The following is a 24,122-nucleotide window of genomic DNA, read 5'->3' as shown; positions in this document are numbered from 1 at the left end:
TGTGTTGTGCAGCCCTGGTCTGCACTTGCCTCAGTTTTCCAGTGCTCTCTCTTTAGTGGGATACCGTGCCTGCAGCTCTTTGGCAAGGCTGTGGCTCATAGATGTCGGGATAAAAGCTGTTGAGTGCTGGTGGTGGTGCTGTGACCCGGGGTGCGGTCTGCATCGATCGTGTCAGACGGGCAGCTTTAAATCCATTAGTGTGGCGTGGGCCGAAGAGGGCCGGGGGGCTTTGCTGTCTCTCTGTATACTGGCCATTTCACTCAGCTGCTGTTCTGTTTGACAACATTAGCTAACTGTAATGCACGCTTCTCAGTCACTAGTGCTAACAGAGCACCACGGTTGTGCACTACAGCTTTATTTTCCCTGAATTCATACGTTGTACTGTATGTGTATGTCAGATGACAGTAATGTTGCATTACATCATTGTGATCGAGCTGACAAAAGCCCTGGTAACTAACTATGGATTCTGACACAGTATAACATACTTTGATCTGTCAAGTATGCTTTATACCTTAAAACAACAGTAACAGTCATCCCGAAGCCTGAATTTGTCCATAGTTTTGTCTATTTTTATAGATCACACCATGCCATACAGTCTCAGAGCTAACAAAAGCAAGTCTGTTTGAGATTATTCAGCACTGGTTTTGAAAGAATTTTGCATAATTCAAAGTCGTTCAGAGTGGTTTGGTGTGAAATGGTTCACTGTAGAAAAACTTACTGACTCAGATTTCTTTCAACAGAGTCTGGCTGCAGACGTGCACTCTCAACCAGATGCACTCTCTGCCCCAGTGACGTCACATGTACATGCACTCTCTGCCACAATGGCAGAAGCAGCACCAACAACATGGTATCTTTTGGCTGCTGCATTGCTTAATCCATTTTTTGGCCATAACACAGCTAGAGGAATACATTGAATGTACCTCCCTGTTGAAAAAAGTCATAGAACCTATTAAAAGTGTCTGTTCCTGGTGGTTTTCAGTAGTCGCTAAACGGTATTCTGTGTTTTCCTGATCGGTTGATATGACAGTGTAAAGGATTCAGATCATCAGGTGTTCTTGGCCTGATTCAAGATACATTTGATTGTTTCCTAATGGTCTCTAATGGCGGCTATCAAGCCAATTCCCGTTAGGAAGCAAAACCATCAGGTCTTATTCTGTACGGTTCTAATAGTCTTCAGCATGGCTGTCATGAGTTTCAGTGGTAGCCTGTTTGTTTTTGTCTGCGAATAAACCTGACATTTGTGTCTTTTCATCGTGGTAAGTTTTATTTTAAACAAGTTTCCATATTTAATTACCTTATTATCAGTACGGCAATGTTAATATACATTCAGTGTAGCTCTTCTCGCCCAGCAGTTCGTGGTTTCACTGTTTTTCCTCATAAAACAGACAAAAACACTGTCATGGCAGAGCGGCACTGACGTCATCAATAGGCTGGCGGTGCATGACAGGCTGAGAGTGCATGTCTGCAGCCAGACCCTTCTCATTTCTTTACAGTGGTGCTGATAGGAAAAAGGGGTCACAAAGTCTACAACACAAATATAGCCATTTTATTTACTATCAAAGCCACCAGTGAACCTGAACATCTTCAGTTCTTTAACAATCATCTTAAAATCACTCAAGGAAATAAACTGCTCCAGTTTCAAATGCTTTTGCAGGTCATTCTGTGCAGATGGAGCGCTGTAACTAAAAGCTGCCTTGCCATATACAGACTGTACTATCGGAACGTCCAGCTGAATATTAGATTAACTATTAGAACGTAAAATTGTACCAAGACTTGTTTGTTGATATGAATGCAGACAAATATAAAGGAAGCTGACCAATAATCGCTTTGTAGACAAAAATTATCCATTGAATTTGTCTTCTCACTGAAAGTGAAGGTCAGGTACCCATTTCATGATTAATTATCTTTCTTATATTTCTTACAGTTAATTTTTTCTTATATGTAACATTGATAATAGTAAAATAGTTGTAAATCTGAAACATTTTTCTTTGATATCTATTTTGCTATACAGCGTCCTGCATGTAACTCTCCACAATAAAATGCAGTTTAAAAAACACATTTTAGGCCAAAACCTTCACAAACGTGGCATAAAACAGTGTCTCAAACATCAGGCAGAGCATGTATAACCATTACATGTAATGACTTTATTGAGGGGCCCTTTTAGATGCAGTAAGCTTTTTGGATATCTGGTTCCTATGGAGTTCCCTTGTTGGAATTCCCCTTTAAATACTTGATATAATCAGAGTCAAGTATGTGATGATTTAGTGCAGTTTGTATGATACTAATTGGTATATGTAAGCTTAGTTGGCATTACAGCTCCAGTACAAATCTAATGAAGCAAACTTCAACCCCAACAGGTGGCTAATCGACTATATTTGGGGTAAGCAGGAAACTGTAACTTTGATCTTTCTCTGAAGTGTCACTTTAATTCTTGCTGGGTGTCATTAACGCCTCAGTGCCAGAAGCCAGTTGGTCAGTGGCTCTTAGCCCTGAACGTTATTTTATTTGAGTAACATTTGGATTTGGACTTTGGCTCATTTTTGTTTGTTTAAGCTGTTAAACTCAGAGTGATTATTTTGAGCTTGGCTGAGAGTTGACTCTTCATGCAGGTCTCCTACGATGGCTGGTGGCCTGTTTGCCATGGACAGGAAGTACTTCAATGAGCTCGGACAGTATGACAGCGGCATGGACATCTGGGGTGGAGAAAACCTGGAGATTTCTTTCCGGGTAAAGAACCAAATATGGACATGAATTTGTTTTTATATAATGTCAGAACATGAGGTCATACATACTATCTGTACATATATCTATCTATATGTAATATATCTGTGTGTAATAATGTCCCATATGTACCATTTAGTACTGTGCAAAAAGTCAGAGACCACTCTTCTTTGATGTCCAGTTAAAACAGCCATTAGGTACAAGTTATTCATCTTTCAGGTACGTTCTGAGGAAATTAGATATAATTACATATAATACTTTTGTAATCCACATATAATACACCATAAGGAAAATGGAAAAAATTAAACTTTTGAAAATAGTGTGAGACCTGGTAGACCAGCAAAACTGCCCCCATCGGATAAACAGCACTTAAAGCTTTCATCGCTAAAAAAGAGAGGAGAAAATCAAGCTGCTCCAGATCTGAAAACATCCACAGGTGTTTCTGTCCATCCTTCCACTGTGAGAAGACGACTCAGCGCTGTGGGTCTGAAAGGATGTGTAGCTGACAAAAAGAACCTCACTGAGAAAAGGAGACGGACACATCAAACAAAGAAGCTGAACGATGGACTGACCACCCCAGAGTCCAGACCTCAGTATCACTGAATGTGTTTGGATTACTTGAATCAAGAGAAGCAGAAAATGTAACCAACTTCTAAGACTGAACTTCGGAGCTGTGTCTGCAGATTTATCTGAGAAACTGAAAGTGAGTCTCCTCCATGGAAGTTGTAATGAAGGTAAAGAGTGGATACAGTGAATACAAAAAAAAGTTATATTTAGTTGTTGAAGCTTCGGTGTAATTTTGAGTTAAATGTTTTCTGCTTTTTTCTTGCCCTGAAACATGAACTTGTACTTAATGGTCATTTTGACTGGAATTTACACAATTAAAGGGTGGTCTCTGACTTTTCTACAGTACTATATGTTTAATAATTGTATGTATTGTATTTTATATACAAAATATATGCAAGTATCTATATGCAGTAACAATGCGTCCACAATATGCTGAATTTTATGTATGAAAACACACACACACATACACACAAACCGTTTACTAGGCATGCCAGATACTCATCAGGAGCTGAAATTCTCCAGTTTACTTGTGTCTTGGCTCTCTTGGCTCACTTAGCTAACCGCTCCCCCTCATTGAGTCCAAATTGGCTTTCCAGCTCGAGTACTAATAAATGTCACAACACAAACGCTGGCCAAGACCGAGGTATTTCTCCATGATTGTTTTTGGAGAGCTGAGCTGTAGGTTCCCACTGCCTGGAGGAGGATTGTTAATACAAGCAGCTTAACTTTTGCTTTTGGGAAGAGTTTTTAAGGCTTGTGAGATGATCTACAGCGCACCGCCGTCCAGTTGTGACCCCTAGCCATCGCCGTTTGATGATTAGTATCATTTTTGAGTGGTTCTTAAACCAGAGAAAATGAACAAGAATAAATCTTGTATTTATAGTCTTCAAAGCTAAAGCCATTTATTGAATGTATTTGTTAGCGAGGCTAGCCAACTGTTGTGTTTATTAAGCATGTTAACATCTTTCGAATTCTGCCTGTTGTTTTCGTGAGCTTTATTTATGATTGTATCGACTATATACACCGATCTGGCATAACATTATGACCACCTCCTTTTTATTGTCCATTTTATCAGCTCCACTTACTATATAGGTGCACTTTGTAGTTCTACAGTTACAGACTGTAGTCCATCTGTTACTCTGCATACTTTGTTAGCCCCCTTTTACCCTGTTCTTCAGTGGTCAGGACCCCCATGGACCCTCACAGAGCAGGTACTATTTGGGTGGGTTGGGGTAGTGTTAGATTGAAGCCACAGCCGTGGCATCAGCATGAACTGGAGACGTGACTTCTTATGTTCATTAGGTAACCTTAGCTAACTTGCTGAAACTGGTTAGATTCCAGTTCTGTTTTTCTAGCTAAGGATTTTAGCTGCACCATGCTGAGTGGTAGGACTGAGGCCAGCCTGGATCCTCTAGGAGCAATAAAAAAACTAGAGAAATATGTTATAAAAACACAATTTAATACTGTTCCTTTGGTCATTTATGAGTAGACTAGAGTGGTATGTTTTCATCAGCTTAACTCCAAGTAATATTTTGCTAGATTTAGCCATCACATCAGCATAAACAAGTATGGCTTTGAACCACTGTCCTGTGTCCATTAGGTGATGTTAGCTAACTAATGATAGTTGCAGCACCATGCTGAGTGGTATCAGGGGACCAGGACTGAGGCCAGGGTTCTCTTCAACTCCTTGAGACCACTGGTGGTTCCAAAACGCACTTCGTCATATTCTTCATAACGTTTATATTTCATAAGCTACATTCTAAAGGTGGGGGTCGTCTGAGAGCTGTAACTGTCTTCTTTCCAGTCAAACAGATGGATGATGTAATTTTAAACCCTTATAATAAAAGAAGCTGAACTCACAATTTTTTGCCCATTTTTCCACAAATCTGGGCTATAAACTATAAACAGATGGCGTCTCTTCAGTGATCTGCTCTGTAAAAATTATTTTAATAAAAAAAAAATACAAAGACCGTCTAAGATTTCTGGCTTTCCGCAGTAAATTGTAAGCATATAGCAATATGTGTATGATCATAAAACACATTTTCTGTTAATTTGAGGGGAGCTTTTACAAAAAAATAAATAAAATAAAAATTTACATTTATTTCATGCAGTTACTGAATAATTTGCCTTACGATTTGGTTGTGTAAATTCAGATGGAAAAACCAAAATATACCCTGGAGAATAAGAGGTTAAAGAGCAATGATGTAGCAGAAAATGTTCCAATCTGATACTTCTTTTGGTCATTTAAGAGTAGACTGAAATAATGTCCTTTTTTTAAATTATTTATGTATTTAATTTTGTGACGCCATGTTAAATTTAGCTGTGACATCAGGATAAATTAGGCGGGAGGGGGGAGGGGGGATAAGAGGGACATAGTTAGGAAAACAAATTACCCAAAGGCTCGACTAAACAGGTAAGTTTTTAGCCTAGACTTAAAGATGGAGGCTGTGTCTGAGTCCCGAACACTGACTGGTAGGCTATTCCAAAGCTGGGGGGCTTTGTATGAAAAGGGTCCTCCCCCTGACGTAACTTTATTAATTCTGGGTACTAATAATGAGCAGCACCTTGTGATCTAAGTGGGCGTGTCGGTTGATAATAGGAAATAAGGTCACTGAGGTACTGAGGAGCAAGGCCATTCAAAGCTTTATATGTCAGTAGAAGAATTTTGTACTCGATGCGGAATTTAACTGGCAACCAGTGTAAGGTACACAAAATTGGGCTAATGTGGTCAAATTTCCTGGTTTTGCTGAGAACTCTGGCTGCAGCGTTCTGGACTTACTGAAGCTTGTTAAGGTTTTGGCTGGAACAACCAGAAAGCAGAGCGTTACAGTAATCTAACCTGGACGTGATGAAGGCGTGAACTAACGTTTCTGCATCCTGTAGCGACAGTGCATTTCTTAATTTAGCGATGTTACGCAGGTGGAGGAAAGCTATTCTGGTAATATTGGTAATGTGCTCATCGAAGGCCAGACTGGGATCAATCGTGACACCAAGGCTTTAAGAGTAAACGTAGGCAGATTATTCCTAGCAGCTTTTGGACCAAGAAGAAGAACTTCTGTTTTGTCCGAATTTAGTAAAAGGAAGTTACTTGACATCCAGTCTTTAATGTCTTTGACACAGTCCTCTATCTTATTAAGTTCAATTTTGTCCTCTGGTTTAGCTGAAATATATAATTGTGTATCATCGGCATAGCAGTGGAAGCTGATGCCATGTTTTCTAATGATGGTACCTAGTGGTAGCATATATAAGGTAAAAAATATGGGTCCTAAGACAGAGCCCTGTGGAACACCATACTTTACTCTTGTGAGAGCTGATGGTTCACCATTTACATTAACAAACTCAAAGCGATCACTAAGGTAAGATTTGAACCACGAAAGAGCTTCACCTGTCACTCCTACTAGTTTCTCAAGCCTGTCTAATAGAATGGAATGGTCTATTGTGTCAAAAGCTGCACTAAGATCGAGTAAAACCAGTAAGGATATGTTTCCTTTGTCAGCGGATAATAAAAGATCATTTACAATTTTCACTAACGCTGTTTCGGTACTATGGTGAGGCCTGAAGCCAGACTGAAATTTTTCATGTGTATCACTCCTATGCAGATGGGAACATAATTATTTTGCAGCTTTCTCTAAAATTTTTGATAAAAAGGGAAGATTTGAAATAGGTCTATAGTTTGATAACTCAGAGGGGTCAAGACTAGGTTTCTTTATTAGGGGTTTAATTACACCTAATTTAAGAGATTTTTGAACATAGCCGAGGCTGAGAGAAGAGTTTATTATAGATGGAAAAGGCTTGGTTATTTCTGGCAAAACGTCTTTAAGTAAACCTGTAGGAATAGGATCTAGGATACAAGTTGTTAGTTTTGAAGATGAAATAATTTGGACGAGCTCTGTTTGTTGGAGTAAAGTAAAAGACTCCAGCGTCTCTGTAGTGGTTATACTGCACTCTAGATCTAGATTAGGTTTATAGGACGCTGCACTGCAATGCTGCGCGTTTTGAATTTTGTGCCTAATCAGTTCAATTTTATTACTGAAGAAGTTCATGAAGTCAGTGCTGCTGTATGCTGATGGTATCTGGGCTTCAGTAGCTGCTTGATTATTAGTTAATTTACAGATAGTACTGAATAGTAGCCTAGGATTATTCTTGTTATTTTCAATCAATGATGAGAGATCGGCTGAACGTGCTGACTTTAGTGTTTTCTATAGTCTATAAGACTCTCCTTCCAGGCAGATTGGAAAACCTCAAGTTTAGTCTGACGATTGGAAAACCTCAAGAGTCCTAAGGCTTATTATTTAACACTGACCACAGTGCAGACTAGGTATTCTTAAGTTATAAACATTATTCTTAAATTATAGAAGTGTCTAATAAAAGTTTGGACCTGCTGGCCATTTAAAGAGATAACCCAGATCTCTGAGGGAAAGCAGAGGGGCATGAGGCATGTCAAAAAGTCATAACTGTTGCTTTTTCACAGCTGAAAATAAATGGTACTCTACATTGTTTTTGTGTTTAGAAAGACGTTCTGACCTCCTTGTGTGGGGGTGACTGCAGAACTGATAAATGCTTCCTGATAGAAATACATACACAGAGTTAGCAGACAGTGTTTGTGTGTTCTCTCTGTCTCAGATCTGGATGTGTGGAGGTCAGCTGCTGATCATTCCCTGCTCCAGAGTGGGCCACATCTTCCGCAAGCGTCGGCCTTACGGCTCGCCCGGCGGCCAGGACACAATGGCTCACAATTCCCTGCGTCTGGCCCACGTCTGGATGGACGAGTACAAGGTCAGTGCTGATAAGACCCCAGAAGAAAATGCCTTAGGACACAGTGGAACATAGGGGAAACATTCCTTTAACATCTGTAGGGGGAACAAGTTTAGAAGATAAGCAGACGTATGATAACAAATAGGAGTTAAATCAGTCAGAGAATTACAAAAATGCTGTTTGCATTTTATAAAATGTAAACACTGAAATAAGGCGAATGGTGTTTTCAGTTAAGGCTCCTCGGTCCCTCATGGAAGATGTTTGGAAATGCCTTTTCTTGTATTTCCTTTAATTATTTACACTCACGTCTGTGAAATTCTGTGGAAAGTGCAGATTCTAAACTTAGTTGATACCACATTTGCCTTTGTATAACTAGTTAATAAGATTATATTATGTGATAACAGTGATCTTTTTTTCTATTGCCGTTTTCCTAGTTTGACTCGTCTAAACAGCCATAGCTCCACCCTGAAGCCCAGCTGCTAACATGCTGTATGTTACTAAGATAGCATCAGTTACTGTAGCCCCCTCATTCAGTTACAGCTTTTAAATGGAAAGTTCCACAGATGGCTCTCTCGATAAAGCCAAAGGTATTTCTAGCTACTCCAATGCTGTAAATTTGCTTATAACATCAAGTCTGAAGTATCATTTACTACTTACATCTACATTTACCTTAATGTTTCATTAAACTTTTAAGGGTTAAATAATGTTGCACATGCTAAAATGGCCAGTGAATAAACGCTAAAATACGATGAAGCTGATTTTGGAGAGCAGAAGTGACTTCTGACATGGTTACTCTTTGATGCATTCGTAGAGTGGCAGGTTATTCATTGTGTCACCTTGCTTGCTTCTCAGCATGTAAGTGCTGAGGTTGCACCTCGTAAAAAGGCTGAGGGTCGTCAGGGCACAGTTTAGGTGGGAAAGAGAGACACGTTCAGCCGCCACAGACACACCGAGGTTAAACCAAGTATGTAAAAGTTTTTCAGCTGTATTCAAGACATGAGCTTAACCCTTAGAGTGGTCACTGCTATTTTGCTATATGTTTACTTTACATACTTATTTACATGGCTGAGTAATGAATTACATTTATGTTTGATTTACATTCTATACAGACACATTGAAGTTTGTACCTCTTACTTTTTTTTGCTGTTTTTTGATGTTGGAAAATGAAAAGAAAAAAAAAACAAGGCAAAAATGTGGGCCTCATCTTCCACAATGATGGTCCCAACACCATGGCTCCTAACTCACCGACACTGTTTTTTCTTTCTACAAAACAAGACTGAACACAATACCAACAATACCTTAAAACACCTTCTCTAATGATCATCTATGTACAAGCACAAATATAGTATGGATTGAAATTTTAGAATCCACACTTTCAACAGATTCGAAACTCCACTTGATTTAGTCAGTTATGAGTAAAATATAATAAAACAAATGGAAGTAATGGCACTTAAAGGTGTAAACGCTATGGGAAACTTACGAGGGTTAAGTAAGGCTTCCATAATGAAGGGAGGAAACTCTGAAAAGCAATGTCCAGTCTAAATCTCCTGTGTTCTCAAGACTTGCCGTCATGTAGACTTAACGTGTAAGATACTGAGTCCAGAAAGCTCTGATTCTGCCATTCATCTAGACTGTAAAGGGGATAATGTGGACTTTTTGTGAACTTCCAGAGAGAGACCTCTTCAGACACAGGCTTCAAGAGACTTTGTTTGTAGAGTTACCCAAAATTCATATATATAGATATAGATATATATCATTTTTTGTATATTTTTTATATTAAAACAAAGAAGCAATACACAGTTCCAGGTTTTGGATCAATAGCAACCACATAATTGAGCTGAAGTGTTCTCTCATTAGCATTTTGTTTATACGCTTGCAGCTGTGCAGCCTTGCAGATTCAACATGATGATGTTGAGCACTTCTGTGAATGTCACAGAATGTAGGCCCTAAATCTGTGAGACTGGAGGCCACAGCGTGGACATTTTGATTGGGCAAAATCTCTTAGCACTTAAAATGGGCTCTCCATCCCCATTTTACATAAATTGAAAACATCAGTTGTTTACACTGTATCAAGATTTCATGACAAATGGACCAGACAGAATGACAGAAATGGTGCTGAACTACATACGACCACATACAATTCCATGCACGTGTTAATTTACAATTATAAATCCTTTCATACATCTTATAACCCATACCTCCCCCCCTTTTATACTTAAAAGTTATTTTTTCCCTTCTTTTTACATTCTTACAACTGTACACATTGAGTCAGGAGACAGACACTTCCTTGTTACAGGTTTTTTTTTACTTGCAATTAATAGAATGTCTTATAGAATAAATATAAATTTAAAACGTACTTCTCAACTTACATTGAAATGTAATAATGTTATTTTTCCCCTGTAAAGTTACTTTTTTGCAGATGCGAGGTTTTGTTCTGGCAGCGATGGTATGGAGGCTGGGCCTCTGCTGGTTATATCCTTCAGCCAGACGTTACTTAACCATCACACTTTCTACTCGGCTCTTTAAACCTGGTGCATTTTACAGTGACCAAATTTCTATTGACTCACTGAGTTCGTTGTGGATATGCTACTCTACTCAGCAAAAGCTTTTAGCGTTCTTTTACGTTACTCATAATCTGATGGCTGCTCTGAAAGCATTAAAACATCAATAGGGCTGTAGGTTATAGCAGTACATGGATGGAGTATGGAGTTTATGGGCTGCATTATTAGGCCAAGCTCAGCTCTCGGCATGTACAGCATGAATCCTGTAACTGACCAGACATAGCAGTTTTGTTTTTTTGGGATGCGGCAGGTTTATTTATTTATTATAATTTTTTTTTTAAACTGCTGGATGAACTTGTGTGCATCTTATATAAGAGGTACACCTTAGATTAGCTGCTGACATCAGTTATGAGAGGGAAAAAAGATGATAGATTGTTAAAGACGTTGGTTACAGGAAAAAATTTGGGCCAAGAAACAAAACTGCTAGGCCTGTGTCATATGATTATGTAATCAGATATTGGCAATGATTTTCAAGTAACCCGATGATGTTGCTTCAAAAGCAATAATCGCTGTTTTTTTGAGACAGAACCGAGAGAAGTAGAGAGGACTAATTTAATTCTAAACATCTTGCTAAATTATGTAAAGTAGTGCATATATGTTGAGTTTTATTCTCTTTTACTGTTAAAACAGTACTTCACAAGGGGGCATTAATACGCTGTTAGGCTGTGGTACAGCAAATCCCTCTCTGTCTGCTGTTGCACTCCCTGAGTACAACATAGCATCTGAGGAAAGTTATTAGTATTTTTGCAAAAACGGCCTGTTTTAAATTCATTATTTTTGTGACCTGACAAAAACCAAGTACACATATCTGCTTTTCCGGCCTGCTGCGGTTTAACCCCACCCTTCCGCACCGAAGTCACAGCCCCTACTGCTCTTACAAGGCATGCCGATCAGAACAGAGCTCATTTACATATATCAGTCTTAAAGGCACGGGAACCACAACAGCCTATTTAATTCTAAGTGATAAAGAGGTTGAAAAAAGGTCATGAAAAAATGAATTATGATTGTTGGTATATAAAGCCACACAAACATTATATGTTGATCTCAGGAAAAAACAGGAAAGAAAAAGGTAGGATGTGGGCTTTTAATATTTAATTTTCATTAAGGGTTTTCTGCTTTAGATCAGTTATTGCTTAAAATGTATGTGAGCTAGAAATAGCACAGAAAGAAGGTCTAAGCTGCAGCAGGCAATGTGTGTATATGTGCTTTTATATTTTACAAGAAATATCATACTAATTATTTGTAGATATTTTCCAGGCGTAAAAAAAAGCACTCTGCTACGATGGCAGTTCTCAAACCAGTCTTCAGAGCCTGCCAGACTGTCCACTGGTCTTCATGGCTTGATTCTGGTGTGTTGGAAGCTGGGATAAATGGAAAAAGTGTGGGCCGTCTGGGAGACCCTGAAAACTGCTTTGAGAATCGGCGCTGTATTCATATGACACTCACCGTTACTATATTCAATGTGCCAAAATAACAGTAATCACTCGTCACACGGATGAAACTTTGAGAGATGACAGCACATGGATAAGGAGAGGAAACAGTGGAAAGTGTAGTTGCATAATTAGTCAATACATTTAATAATGTGTGTGTGTGTGTGTGTGTATGTATATATATATATATATATATATATATATATATATATATATATATATATATATATATATATGTGTATATGTATGTGTATGTGTATATATGTGTGTGTGTGTGTGTGTGTGTGTGTGTGTGTGTGTGTGTGTGTGTGTGTATAAACACCGATCAGGCATAACATATTGACCACCTCCTTGTTTCTATGCTCATTGTCCATTTTATCAGCTCCACTTACTATATAGGTGCACTTTGTAGTTCTACAGTTACAGACTGTAGTCCATCTGTTTCTCTGCATACTTTGTTAGCCCCCTTTTACCCTGTTCTTCAGTGGTCAGGACCCCCATGGACCCTCACAGAGCAGGTACTATTTGGGTGGTGGATCATTCTCAGCACTGCAGTAACACTGACGTGGTGGTGGTGTGTTAGTGTGTGTTGTGCTGGTGTGAGTGGATCAGACACTGCTGGAGTTTTTAAACACCTCAGTGTCACTGCTGGACTGAGAATAGTCCACCAACCAAAAATATCCAGCCAACAGCATCCTGATGAAGGACTAGAGGATGACCAACACAAACTGTGCAGCAGCAGATGAGCTATCGTCTCTGACTTTACATCTACAAGGTGGACTGACAAGGTAGGAGTGTCTAATAGAGTGGACAGTGAGTGGACACAATGTTTAAAAACTCCAGCAGCACTGCTGTGTCTGATCCACTCGTACCAGCGCAACACACACTAACACACCACCACCACGTCAGTGTTACTGCAGTGCTGAGAATGATCCACCACCCAAATAGTACCTGCTCTGTGAGGGTCCGTGGGGGTCCTGACCACTGAAGAACAGGGTAAAAGGGGGCTAACAAAGTATGCAGAGAAACAGATGGACTACAGTCTGTAACTGTAGAACTACAAAGTGCACCTATATAGTAAGTGGAGCTGATAAAATGGACAATGAGCATAGAAACAAGGAGGTGGTCATAATGTTATGCCTGATCAGTGTATGTATATGTGTACATATGGATAATTAGATACATAGATAAATAAACGATGTTCTTGGTTTTCCTCTTCTCTCTGTCTTCTTCCTCTCTCTCTCTTCCTCTCTGTCTGTTGTTCTACAGAGTTCTCAGTAAGAGTTCATTCAGCAAACTCTCCCAGATTCAGTACTGATGTGTGTGGAAATCTTGCTGATAGTTGCCATGGTGAAAACCTTCCAGTGCCAAGGTTTCATACGTGCTGACTGACAAGCACTTAGAGTGTGATTAATGGCGCCCCACTCACATTTCACAACTCGACAGAAAACAAAAAAAGAGCTTGAGCTGAATAGAGAGGTGTGGGTGTGGGTGTGGGTGTGTACATACCGTTGGCTGGGATGCTGTTTATACACAAACAGTGAGTGATGTGTTTTGATGGTCTCCATCAGCACCCTAATCAGAATTGAGGGCAGTGGTCTCCTTTCTTCTTCTGGCAATTAGGTTGAGTGTGGATTGATCAGAGTCTGCGAGAAGAGCTTGTTATTCTACCCTCCAGCTCACTGCTAGCCTCAGATAATCACCATTCCTGGATGGCATACAGAACCAGGCAATTGTCTGGACACAAGTTTATTTGTTCTTTATTTTTGTTTTTTTTTTTCCTCATTTTTTTAAAATTCATTTTTTTTTAAAGTTATATTTACAACTCAGGATTCTAAATGACAGACGAGTTTACCAGATGTGATGTATAACGTGACCCTTCACCTTTTTTGCCAGTGAGAAACGGTAAACCTGGCTGCAAATTTGAAGAAATATACTCTTAATGGCCTTCTTTGTGATTTTTATGTGCTTTTTGATATAGTAAAGTTTATAGCATATTCTTTGGATATCCATGCGCTCTCTTTCCTTGTGGTGGGTGTTTCCTTCAGTAAGCACCCAAACTAAGTCGTGTTTACTAGTTAACTCTCTGCTATATGGACCATTCTACTGAAATAGTTCAAATGGTGGTTCTACAGAAAAAAAGGAAAACAGTTTCAAAAAGCAATGATGTATTCAGACCTTAGATATTTACATTATGTTATGATCTATTTAAACCCAGTGTTTTCATTTACATAGTAATAAGCTAAATATATACTTAAGTATACATTTGTAGGGTAATTTCTGTTGGGAGGTGTCTGTCCCAAACCCCTAAATTTACACTTGTAAAAAAAAGTACTCACACTTTTTAAAATTTTGTCATTTTTTTAACGATGTTAGATGTTTTAATTTATTTTAAAGTCAAGCTGAAAGATTTAGATTTATCATGAGTTTCATTTTTTAATAATACATTTTTTTTAATAAAAAGCTTTATTCACTGAACTTTATTTAGCTGTTCCACTTTTTCATGTCACCACCAAAACAGAGAGTTTAATCTGTAGGCGGATCCTTATTTTTGCCACGTCCTGCATTTTAGAGCAGGAAGTTAGACCACATCTCTGTTTGTCTCTGGCCACATGGTGAGCAGTTAGATCCCATTATTTTGAAGTAAATGTGTCCCAAAATATGAAAATTATTGTGGAACATGAAGAATTGTCACTACCAAGACATGTATACACTTTTTTGTATTTTATGAAAAAGATATAGTTGCTAGTCATGTCCTGGCTGGCATTTTTGAGTTTCAAAATTAGGTAAAATGATCCCTAACGAAACAGCCACTACTGAAACTGTAACTGTAAAATTTCAGTAGTGTTTTGTTTTGGTAGTGACAAAATGTCATGTTCAATTATTACTTTAATAAAATGAACATAATTAAGGTGTAGGGTCACTGAGAGCAAAGTAATTTTAAAGTTCAAGTCACTTAAAAGAATAAAATTGGGTTCTAACTGACTAATTTGATAGAATCATCCACACCTAAGCACTGAAGTCTGCAAGGGGGCAGTAGTGTGTTCAGGCTGCACTACATTTAGGTACTCACCATGTCCTGTATCCCACTTGTGGTGGGTCAGGTTAAGCAAAATACTTTTCAAATCATTATATGGGCTGCGCAAGACTATGAAAAGCATTTCTAATAAAGTATGTCTAAACATAAGAATAGTAATCTGCTCTGCTCTCATACTGTTTTATGTTTGTTTACCCATCAGGAACAGTACTTCGCTCTGCGTCCGGAGCTGAGGAACAGGGACTATGGAGACATTAGTGAGCGCCTGGCCGTCCGTCAGCGTCTACAGTGTCACTCCTTTAAGTGGTACCTGGACAACATTTATCCGGAGATGCAGGTGTCCTCACCTCAGAACAAGCCCCAGCCTCCTGTCTTCATGAACCGCGGTGTGAAGAGACCTAAAGTGCTGCAGCGCGGCCGGGTAACACCTCTCAGACACCCTACACAAACTCCACAACACCTGCACGCTCACAGGAACAGCACAGCCACGCAGTAAAGAAACGTATACATCACCAGAGTTTCTCCGGAAACTCACTGGCCACTTTAGTAGTGCACTGATACTGTATCTAGGCAAGGCAAGTTTATTTGTATAGCACATTTCTTTCACAAAGGCGAGTGCTTTACATAAATATAAGCAAAATAAAAACAGCATATATATCAGCAGAAAAAGCAACAATGCTGAAGTGTAAATAAAATAGCACTTATTGTCCATTTTATCATGTCCACTTACCATATAGGTGCACTTTGTAATACTGTAATTGCATGCCGTAGTCCATCTTCTCTGAAAGCTGCCGCAGGAAGTTACACTATATGGACAAAAGTATTGGGACACCTACACATTACACATACAGGAGCTTTTATGAATCACATTCTAAATCCAATAGGCATTGATATGGAGTTGGTCCCCTCTTCGCTGCTATAACAGCCTCCACTCTTCTGAGAAGCTTTGTACAAGATTTTGGAGTGTGTCAGTGGGAGTTTTGCCAATTTATACAGAAGAGCATTTGTGTGGTCAAATACTGATGTCTGCCAGATAGAAAAGCATGATCAGTCACTCTGCATAATACGTTTCCACTGCTCTAGAGTCCACTGGCAGCATGTTTACAACACTCCCCCGAACACTTGGCATTGCGCATTTTGATCTTAGGCTTGTGTGTAGCTGCTCAACCATGGAAACCCATTTCGTGAAGCTCCTAATGCTCAGTTCTTTTGCTGATGTTGCTTCCAGAGGCAGTTTGGAACTCTTTAGTGAGGACAGGCTCTGTGCGCTTCAGCAGTCGGCAGCCCGACTCTGTGAGTTTGAGTGGTCTACCACTTCATGGCTGAGCTGTTGTTGCTCCTAGATGCTTCCATTGCACAACAACAGCACTTAAAATTGACCAAGGCAGATATAGCAGGGCAGAAATTTCATGAACTGACTTGTGGCAGAGGTGGCATCCTATGACAGTGCCACGTTTAAAGTCACTGAGCTCATCAGTACGACCCTCTACTGCCAGTGTTTGTCAACCTGCAAGGCTGTGAGCTTAATTTAATCCACCTGTTATCAGTGAGTATGGCTGAAACACCTGAATTCAGTCATTAGGAAGGGTGTCTCAATACTTTTGTCCATATATTGTAGCACAACAACAATTTTGCAAATTCGATAGATTCCATCTGTAAGCATGATTCATTGTGTATCATTTGAAAGATAAAATTCTTGTTTTCTTGTAATCTTCCATTAAAATGTAATGACTTTTTATGCGCCTCTTAAACGTCTTAACCAATAATATCTTGTTTTACCTCCTCCTCTCACCACCCTCACATACCATGGTGAGAAAAGACAGCTGACCAAACCATTCAACTCCACCATGGGATCAAATTATAAAGTGCAGATTTTTTAAATAAACGTTTATCTTTTTTCTTTCAAATATGAACAACAATACTGTGTGGTTTAAGAAGAAACTGTAAAAAGGGCCCCAAGCTTGGTGTCTGTTCCAGGAACCTTATCTGTTTTCTGGAAAAGTCTGTTGAAAATGAATCTGGAGATGAAAGGCAGTACATGCTCGCAGTCAGCCAGCAGGGGGCAGTGTGGTCCAGCAGTTCAGCACCCTGTACTGCAGGAGAGCCAGGAATCGTGGGTAGTGACCTGTATTTTTCCACTGAGTAAATCAGTGTGGTGGGGTGGGGGGTGGGGGGGGCTGTAAGGTGTCAGATTTTACTCTGAATCAAGGCATAAAGGCCCCGAATCCACAGAAATAATTTATCGCTGCTTGTTAAGAATTGAGGATAATGAGTAGTTGCCACAAAATGGGAAATTAGAGCCTCAAATCAAAGCAGTCTCTCAGTTAAAGGTGTATTTCAGGCACTTGCTGTGACTGTGTACCACATAAATTACCTAAACCAGGGTTTTAAACCTGGAGTTTCCTGGAGGGTCACAGCAATATACAGTCTACTCTGGTACCGTTCAGGCGCCTAAGGAGATTCCACCTCAGTAACTCCGATACGTCACGCATCTCCACAGCACTGGAAGTCCCACTGATAATCTCTTTAGGAAAACGTCACATTCCATACTGTGGTGATTTTCAACAACCACAAATCAAACAGCAGTAAAGGGATGCTATTGTTAAGAAAAGAAAAAAAAACAAAAAAACAGGGATTCTGTGCCAGGCTCTGCTGAGCTCTTAACTAGAGGTACAGCTCAGGGGCTCAGAACAGTCTGACCCCATAGTCAATGATGTTACAGCCTTGCACACTGTAGATCACTAAAGCTAGTACTTTTGGTTAGTTAAGTCCATAAATGTATGGGGAATCTCCAACTGCTCGTACATACATCAGGTCATTTTAACACATACTGATGTATAAACTGTCTACAAACTTGTAGGTGGTTGAGAGGTGTTATTTTAGCTAAACTAACTGTAAGGATTAGATTATTATAAAATTAGAACTAAAAAACTGTAAGAACTAGATTATTATAAAACTAGAACTAAATTAAAAACTGTAAGGACTAGATTATTAGAAAAATGTAACTAAATTAAAACTAAGAACTACATGATTATTAAATTAGAACTAAATAACTTCAAGGACTAGATTATATTATTAAATTAGAACTAAATTAAAAACTGTAGGAACTAGATTATTATAAAATTAGAACTAAATTAAAAACTGTAAGGACTAGATTGTCATAAAATTAGAACTAAATTAAAAATGATAGGAACTAGATTATTATAAAATTAGAACTAAATTAAAAACTGTAAGAACTAGATTATTAGAGAAACGACTAAATCAAAACTAAGATCTAGATGATTATTATATTAGAACTAAATAACTTCAAGGACAATATATTATTAAATTAGAGCTAAATTAACAACTGTAACAACTAATATTATTATAATATTAGAACTAAAAAAAACTGTAAGAACTAGATTATTATAAAATTAGAACTAAAAAAACTGTACGAACTAAATTATTATAAAATTAGAACTAAATTAAAAAGGTAAGAACTAGATTATTATTAATTAAGACTAAATTAAAAACTATAAGGACTAGATTATTATTAATTAAGACTAAATTAAAAACTATGGACTATATTATTATAAAAGTAGAGCTGAAAGCTTTATAATGAAGAACACATACAGAACACACGAGTTACTGATGTTAGCAGTTCGTGTTAGTGTCTTGAATAGTGTATCTGAATCCTTTACACTGACCTGGAAAATCAATTAATTTTCTTTTTCTCTCTTTTCCTCTCAGCTGCGTAATCTGTTGACTGATAAGTGTTTGGTAGCACAAGGTCGTCCCAGCCAGAAGGGCGGCACTGTTGTGGTGAGAGCCTGCGATTCTCAGGATACTGAGCAGGTACAGGATTAAAGCAATGTCTTTTATCACGTCTTTCTTTCTTGTTCAAACGTTTAATAGAGGTTGTTATTCTGTATATCAGAGTTTAAATCAGATGTCAGCTCTACCATTCCAGACCAGATGGTGGCGCTAGCACATTAGCCTTGGTGTTTCAACTGCAGTAAATTTGACAGCACTCAGGGCAGCACAGACATAATGGGAAAAGACAGGCAGGCCCAGATCATCAAGTTAAGGGCCCCTGGTCACAAATGTTTGGTGGGCCCTTACTTGGCTACCTTTTTTGGGTGGTCAGTGATTTTGTTATGATATCACAGCAAGTTAAAGAAGGCCTATGCAACAATGGCAGCTTAGTAACCACAGTGTTCGCACATCACCTTTATGAGCACATTTTATCAGTCGAGACAAAACAGTAGCAAGATTACTCACACGTTAGTGAGAACACAGGTTAACTTAAACCCAAAAACTGGTGTCGCATTTCCCTATAAAGCATACATCTGTCCTTAATAAGCAAGACGACATAAATTACAAGCGAACAGCTGAAATGTGCTCAAACACGGAAAAAGCAGTCAAGCACACTAGCTAAAGCACTAAAGTACTATACTGCCATAGCAGGCGTGGAAATGTTTGGGTTTTCTTTACATCTATATCTTACCTTTGATGACGCAGATCCCTGCCAACATGGACAAATCAACTTTTTTAACTTGGGTGGTTGATGCTTTATATTTAGCTTTGGAAACAGGCATCAAACATTACTCACTGCCGCCCTCTAAAGGCGTCATTAACGAACATCAAATAAACAAACGTCGCTCACCAACGCCCTCTAAAGGCGTTATTAACAAACATCAAATAAACAGACATCTCTCACCACCGCCCTCTAAAGTTGTTATTAACATCGAATAAATAAACGCTACTCATCATCGCCCTCTAAAGTTGTTAGTAACATCAAATAAACAAGCATTACTCACTGCCACCCTCTAAAGGTGTTATTAACATTAAATAAACAAACGTTACTCACCGCCGCCCTCTGAAGATGTTAACAAACATCAAATAAACAAACGTCACTCACCACCGCCCTCTAAAGGCGTTATTAACAAACATCAAATAAACAAACGTCACTCACCACCGCCCTCTAAAGGCGTCATTAACAAACATCAAATAAACAAACGTCTCTCACCACCGCCCTCTAAAGGCGTCATTAACAAACATCAAATAAACAAACGTCTCTCACCACCGCCCTCTAAAGGCGTTATTAACAAACATCAAATAAACAAACGTCACTCACCACCGCCCTCTAAAGGCGTTATTAACAAACATCAAATAAACAAACGTCACTCACCGCCGCCCTCTAAAGGCGTTATTAACAAACATCAAATAAACAAACGTCACTCACCGCCGCCCTCTAAAGGCGTTATTAACAAACATCAAATAAACAAACGTCACTCACCGCCGCCCTCTAAAGGCGTTATTAACAAACATCAAATAAACAAACGTCACTCACCGCCGCCCTCTAAAGGCGTTATTAACAAACATCAAATAAACAAACGTCACTCACCGCCGCCCTCTAAAGGCGTTATTAACAAACATCAAATAAACAAACGTCACTCACCGCCGCCCTCTAAAGGCGTTATTAACAAACATCAAATAAACAAACGTCACTCACCACCACCCTCTAAAGGCGTTATTAACAAACATCAAATAAACAAACGTTACTCACCGCCGCCCTCTAAAGGCGTCATTAACATCAAATAAATAAATGTTACTTACCACCGCCCTCTAATGGTGTTATTAATATCAAATAAACAAACGTTACTCACCGCCGCCCTCTAAAGATGTTAACAAACATCAAATAAACAAACATTACTCACCGCCGCCCTCTAAAGGTGTTAGTAACAAACAATACTTTACCACTTTCTTCATTATATTGGTTCCAGTATGACAGTTTACACAGTCTTAGTCCTCCTTTTTCCTCTGAGCATGTGACTCTTGTACTGAGTCCATATAGCAACTGTAATGTGTCTCTGTGTGTGTGTGTGTGTGTGTGTGTGTGTGTGTGTGTGTGTGTGTGTGTGTGTGTGTGTGTGTAGGAGTGGGCCTACGATGAGGAGCATGAACTAATCCTGGCAGGCCTTCTGTGTTTGGACATGTCAGAGATCCGCTCGTCAGACCCTCCGCGCCTCATGAAGTGCCACGGCTCCGGGGGCTCTCAGCAGTGGACCCTTGGGGTCGGACTCCTTATGCTTCAGTCCAGCTTTTCATTCTCTCTGCTTTCTTTATAGTTCAGAATCCCTTCACACGTGCCTGCATGAGGAGTTTGTCTTTGTGAAAGGGTAGTCAAACTTGTTTGGTGTCCAAATTTTGGCTAATGTTGCGAACAAACACTAGAAGTCAATAGTCACCTAAATCTTTTCTGTAAATACATCCCCAAAACTTGTGGCAATCAGCTCGAACCACATCCTGGCCTTCATCAAGATACACACATATGTAGAAGAGGTTCAGAGGACAGTAAGACTTGCTGTGAACTCTAACAGTGAATAAAACTTCACTATGTAGTTGAACACCATTGTAGACAACAGGGTGCTGAACTCCGACTTTCCTTTGCTTGCATGCAATTTTTATTGTTTTCTATTTATAAATAACTGTTAAACTTGAATTTCAAACTGAAGATATGTTTATAAATTGAAACGACCAAAATCACAAATGTAATCTAGCATCTAAATGCCTGAGTAACATGCATGCACTCAAAAGGGGAGTCTGATTCTGCGGGGAAGCCCTTCTGCAGCGTTCAGCTACACATTTTGTTCATGTTTATAGCTTATAGTAAGTCATACTGTGTCCTAAACCACATCAACCTTAGTGAAGATCTGGATGTGGTTGAGAGGAGTTCTGGGGATGTGTTTACAGAAAACATTTGGATGAATCTTGACACTAATCTTGATGTACTACATCTGGGGAAATGGATGAATTTAAATAAATGTAAATTTATTTTTTTGCCAAACAGTTCATTGAAGGCCAGAGCACACTGACCTACCATTCCCCAACAAACACCAACATCCTACTGTTGGCGGTTGCTGTTATACTGTTTAAGAATAGGAACTGACCAGCCAAATGAACCACTGTGAAATGGGGATTTTTTGCCATTTTATATGTATTAAATGTACAATGTCTAATGCTGCCTGTTCTCTCTATTGCAGAAGAACAACCGGCTGTACCAGGTGTCTGTGGGTCAGTGTCTGGCCGTGGTGGACCCTCTCAGCCATAAGGGATACGTTACCATGGCAATCTGTGATGGTTCAGAGGCCCAGCAGTGGCAGCTGGAGAGTTGATGCCTCAGCCTTTGGGTGCTTTAAATTTGCACCACCCCCTGCTGGCTGTGGAGGGAACTACACATATACTAAAAAATACTGGCTGGTACAGACTAAAGGACCAGCAGGCACACAGCTCTGCTCCTGCCGCTGCAGCAGGTGAACGTGGGGGCATTTCTGTCAGCCTTTCTAGCTCTGTCAAAGTGGGGAAATATGAGATGAATGTTACTTTTAATCGCCTTGAAAGCTCTTTATTATGGTCAAACATTTTCTCTTCAGAAACATTTATAATTTCACTATCAGCAAGTATTCTGAAATGTTCTTTTGAGACAATTCAGAAGAACTGATTCTGTTAATTTGAAAAGATGTTACCGAAAAAAGTATCGACTGTCAGTATTAGAATTGTCGACTCTGTGTACTTTTTATATTCATATAAATCATGCTGCCTCTGATGTTTTCTTCTGCATTTTCTCTCTCTCCATAGAAATATCCATAAGAACAATATACTTCAAAAAGCTGTGTAGTATCATTGGTATTAGTTTATCACTTAACTTTCATTCAGTTTTTAACCATACATGAACTGATGTTAGAGCATTATTCAGTAATTTTATGAATAAACATGTCAGTCAGATAAATAACACAATAAAGACTCACATCAGTCCATAAACTTTCAAACACAAAGGACAATTTTAAAAGGTGAAGTACCAGTTTTGGTAATGTTTCAGTGTAAAAAAGAGTAGCACCTCTGTGGTGTGAATGTAAGCAGTTTTGGAGTGCATTTACCTGATCCTTTGTTTTTTTGCTCTTTTGTAAATGATGGTACCAAATAAAGACTCTTTAAATAAACCATTTTCATTACAGAGTAAACCTTACAAGTGGAGTCAAGTTTCATATTTCAAAAAAAGGGGGTCGAATTTGAAAGGCCTTTATTATAGGAACAGCATAAGAGACTGAAATCCCTTTGACAGACTAGTGATTTCTTGTGGATTTAGGAAAGCAATCCTGTGTGTAGCCTCCAGGGGGCAGCAGTTAGAGTTCATTAGGTTCACTCTGTCAGGTGGTCCTTTTATGGCTTCCTCCATTGAGACCCTACACGTTCATTCTGTGTGTATGTGGAACATAGGGGGTGGGTATGGAGGAGAAAAGGAGCAGCGTAATGCTAGTTCCCTTAAACTGTCCACTTTCTTTTACGCTTAAACCAACAGTTTGGCAAAGACTTTACACCGTGGTCTTCCTCTTATCACAAATGTAGATGTTTGGTGTCTTTAGTTTGCTTGTTTAACTTTGCACTGGTAATAAAAGCTTATACCCCACCAATTAACTGCATGCCTAAATCATCGCACATTTGCCTGAAGTAGCATTATCTGACATCTGTGTGACACACTGTTGTCTGTAAACATGGATTAAAGAACAATCATGTGCAGAAGAGTCATATGAACACCCCTGAGCAAATAGTTTTTGTTGAATGTTTAATGAAAATTAGTCAGCACATCCTCTAAGAGCTAATTTTAGTGCAGTTTCTATTAGAGTTTAACATATTGGAAAAAATAAAATATGAAATGTCCCATAACCTTATCACTGGCCACATTCTACGTTTTTTTCCCTAGAGGATGTGTTAACTTATTCTCACTTAGAAAATCAGCAAAACATGTCATTTGACCAGGGGCGCCCAAACGTCTGCATTTTACATGTGACTGTGTTTCATAGCTAAAAACAGCTGTAGCAGTCGTCTCATATCCTGCACTTCTGTCCATGTTCACTGTGGGGAGAACACATAAACAAGAAAACATATCTCCAGTTCTTGTTAGCTGCATTAGCCTCATAACTCCAGTGCAAAACTAAAGAAGCCAAACGGAGTAGTGAAATAACTAAAGTAGTGAAATAACTAAAGTTTAAAACACACCTGAAGCTTCTC

At 39.0% G+C, this 24,122-nt stretch overlaps 1 protein-coding gene across 2 annotated transcripts in view; it reads left to right on the top strand.

Annotated features, from left to right (window-relative positions):
- The window catches only part of galnt11 (UDP-N-acetyl-alpha-D-galactosamine:polypeptide N-acetylgalactosaminyltransferase 11 (GalNAc-T11)), a 44,450-nt gene extending 21,371 nt beyond the window's left edge, over positions 1 to 23,079 (top strand). For both annotated transcript variants that reach the window (XM_036581818.1, XM_036581810.1), the window contains 6 exons: positions 2,610 to 2,727; positions 7,912 to 8,064; positions 15,274 to 15,492; positions 18,801 to 18,905; positions 20,990 to 21,127; positions 22,097 to 23,079. In XM_036581818.1, coding sequence (XP_036437711.1) covers positions 2,610 to 2,727; positions 7,912 to 8,064; positions 15,274 to 15,492; positions 18,801 to 18,905; positions 20,990 to 21,127; positions 22,097 to 22,228 — 865 coding nt within the window. In that variant the 3' untranslated portion in view covers positions 22,229 to 23,079. The remainder of the gene's footprint in view (positions 1 to 2,609; positions 2,728 to 7,911; positions 8,065 to 15,273; positions 15,493 to 18,800; positions 18,906 to 20,989; positions 21,128 to 22,096) is intronic.
- The last annotated feature ends 1,043 nt before the right edge of the window (positions 23,080 to 24,122 follow it).

The sequence above is a fragment of the Colossoma macropomum genome, unplaced genomic scaffold, assembly GCF_904425465.1.
Source record: "Colossoma macropomum unplaced genomic scaffold, Colossoma_macropomum, whole genome shotgun sequence".
Lineage (NCBI taxonomy): Eukaryota > Metazoa > Chordata > Actinopteri > Characiformes > Serrasalmidae > Colossoma > Colossoma macropomum.
The sequence above is the reverse complement of the archived record's forward strand: the minus strand, read 5'-3'. Positions and strand labels throughout refer to the sequence as shown.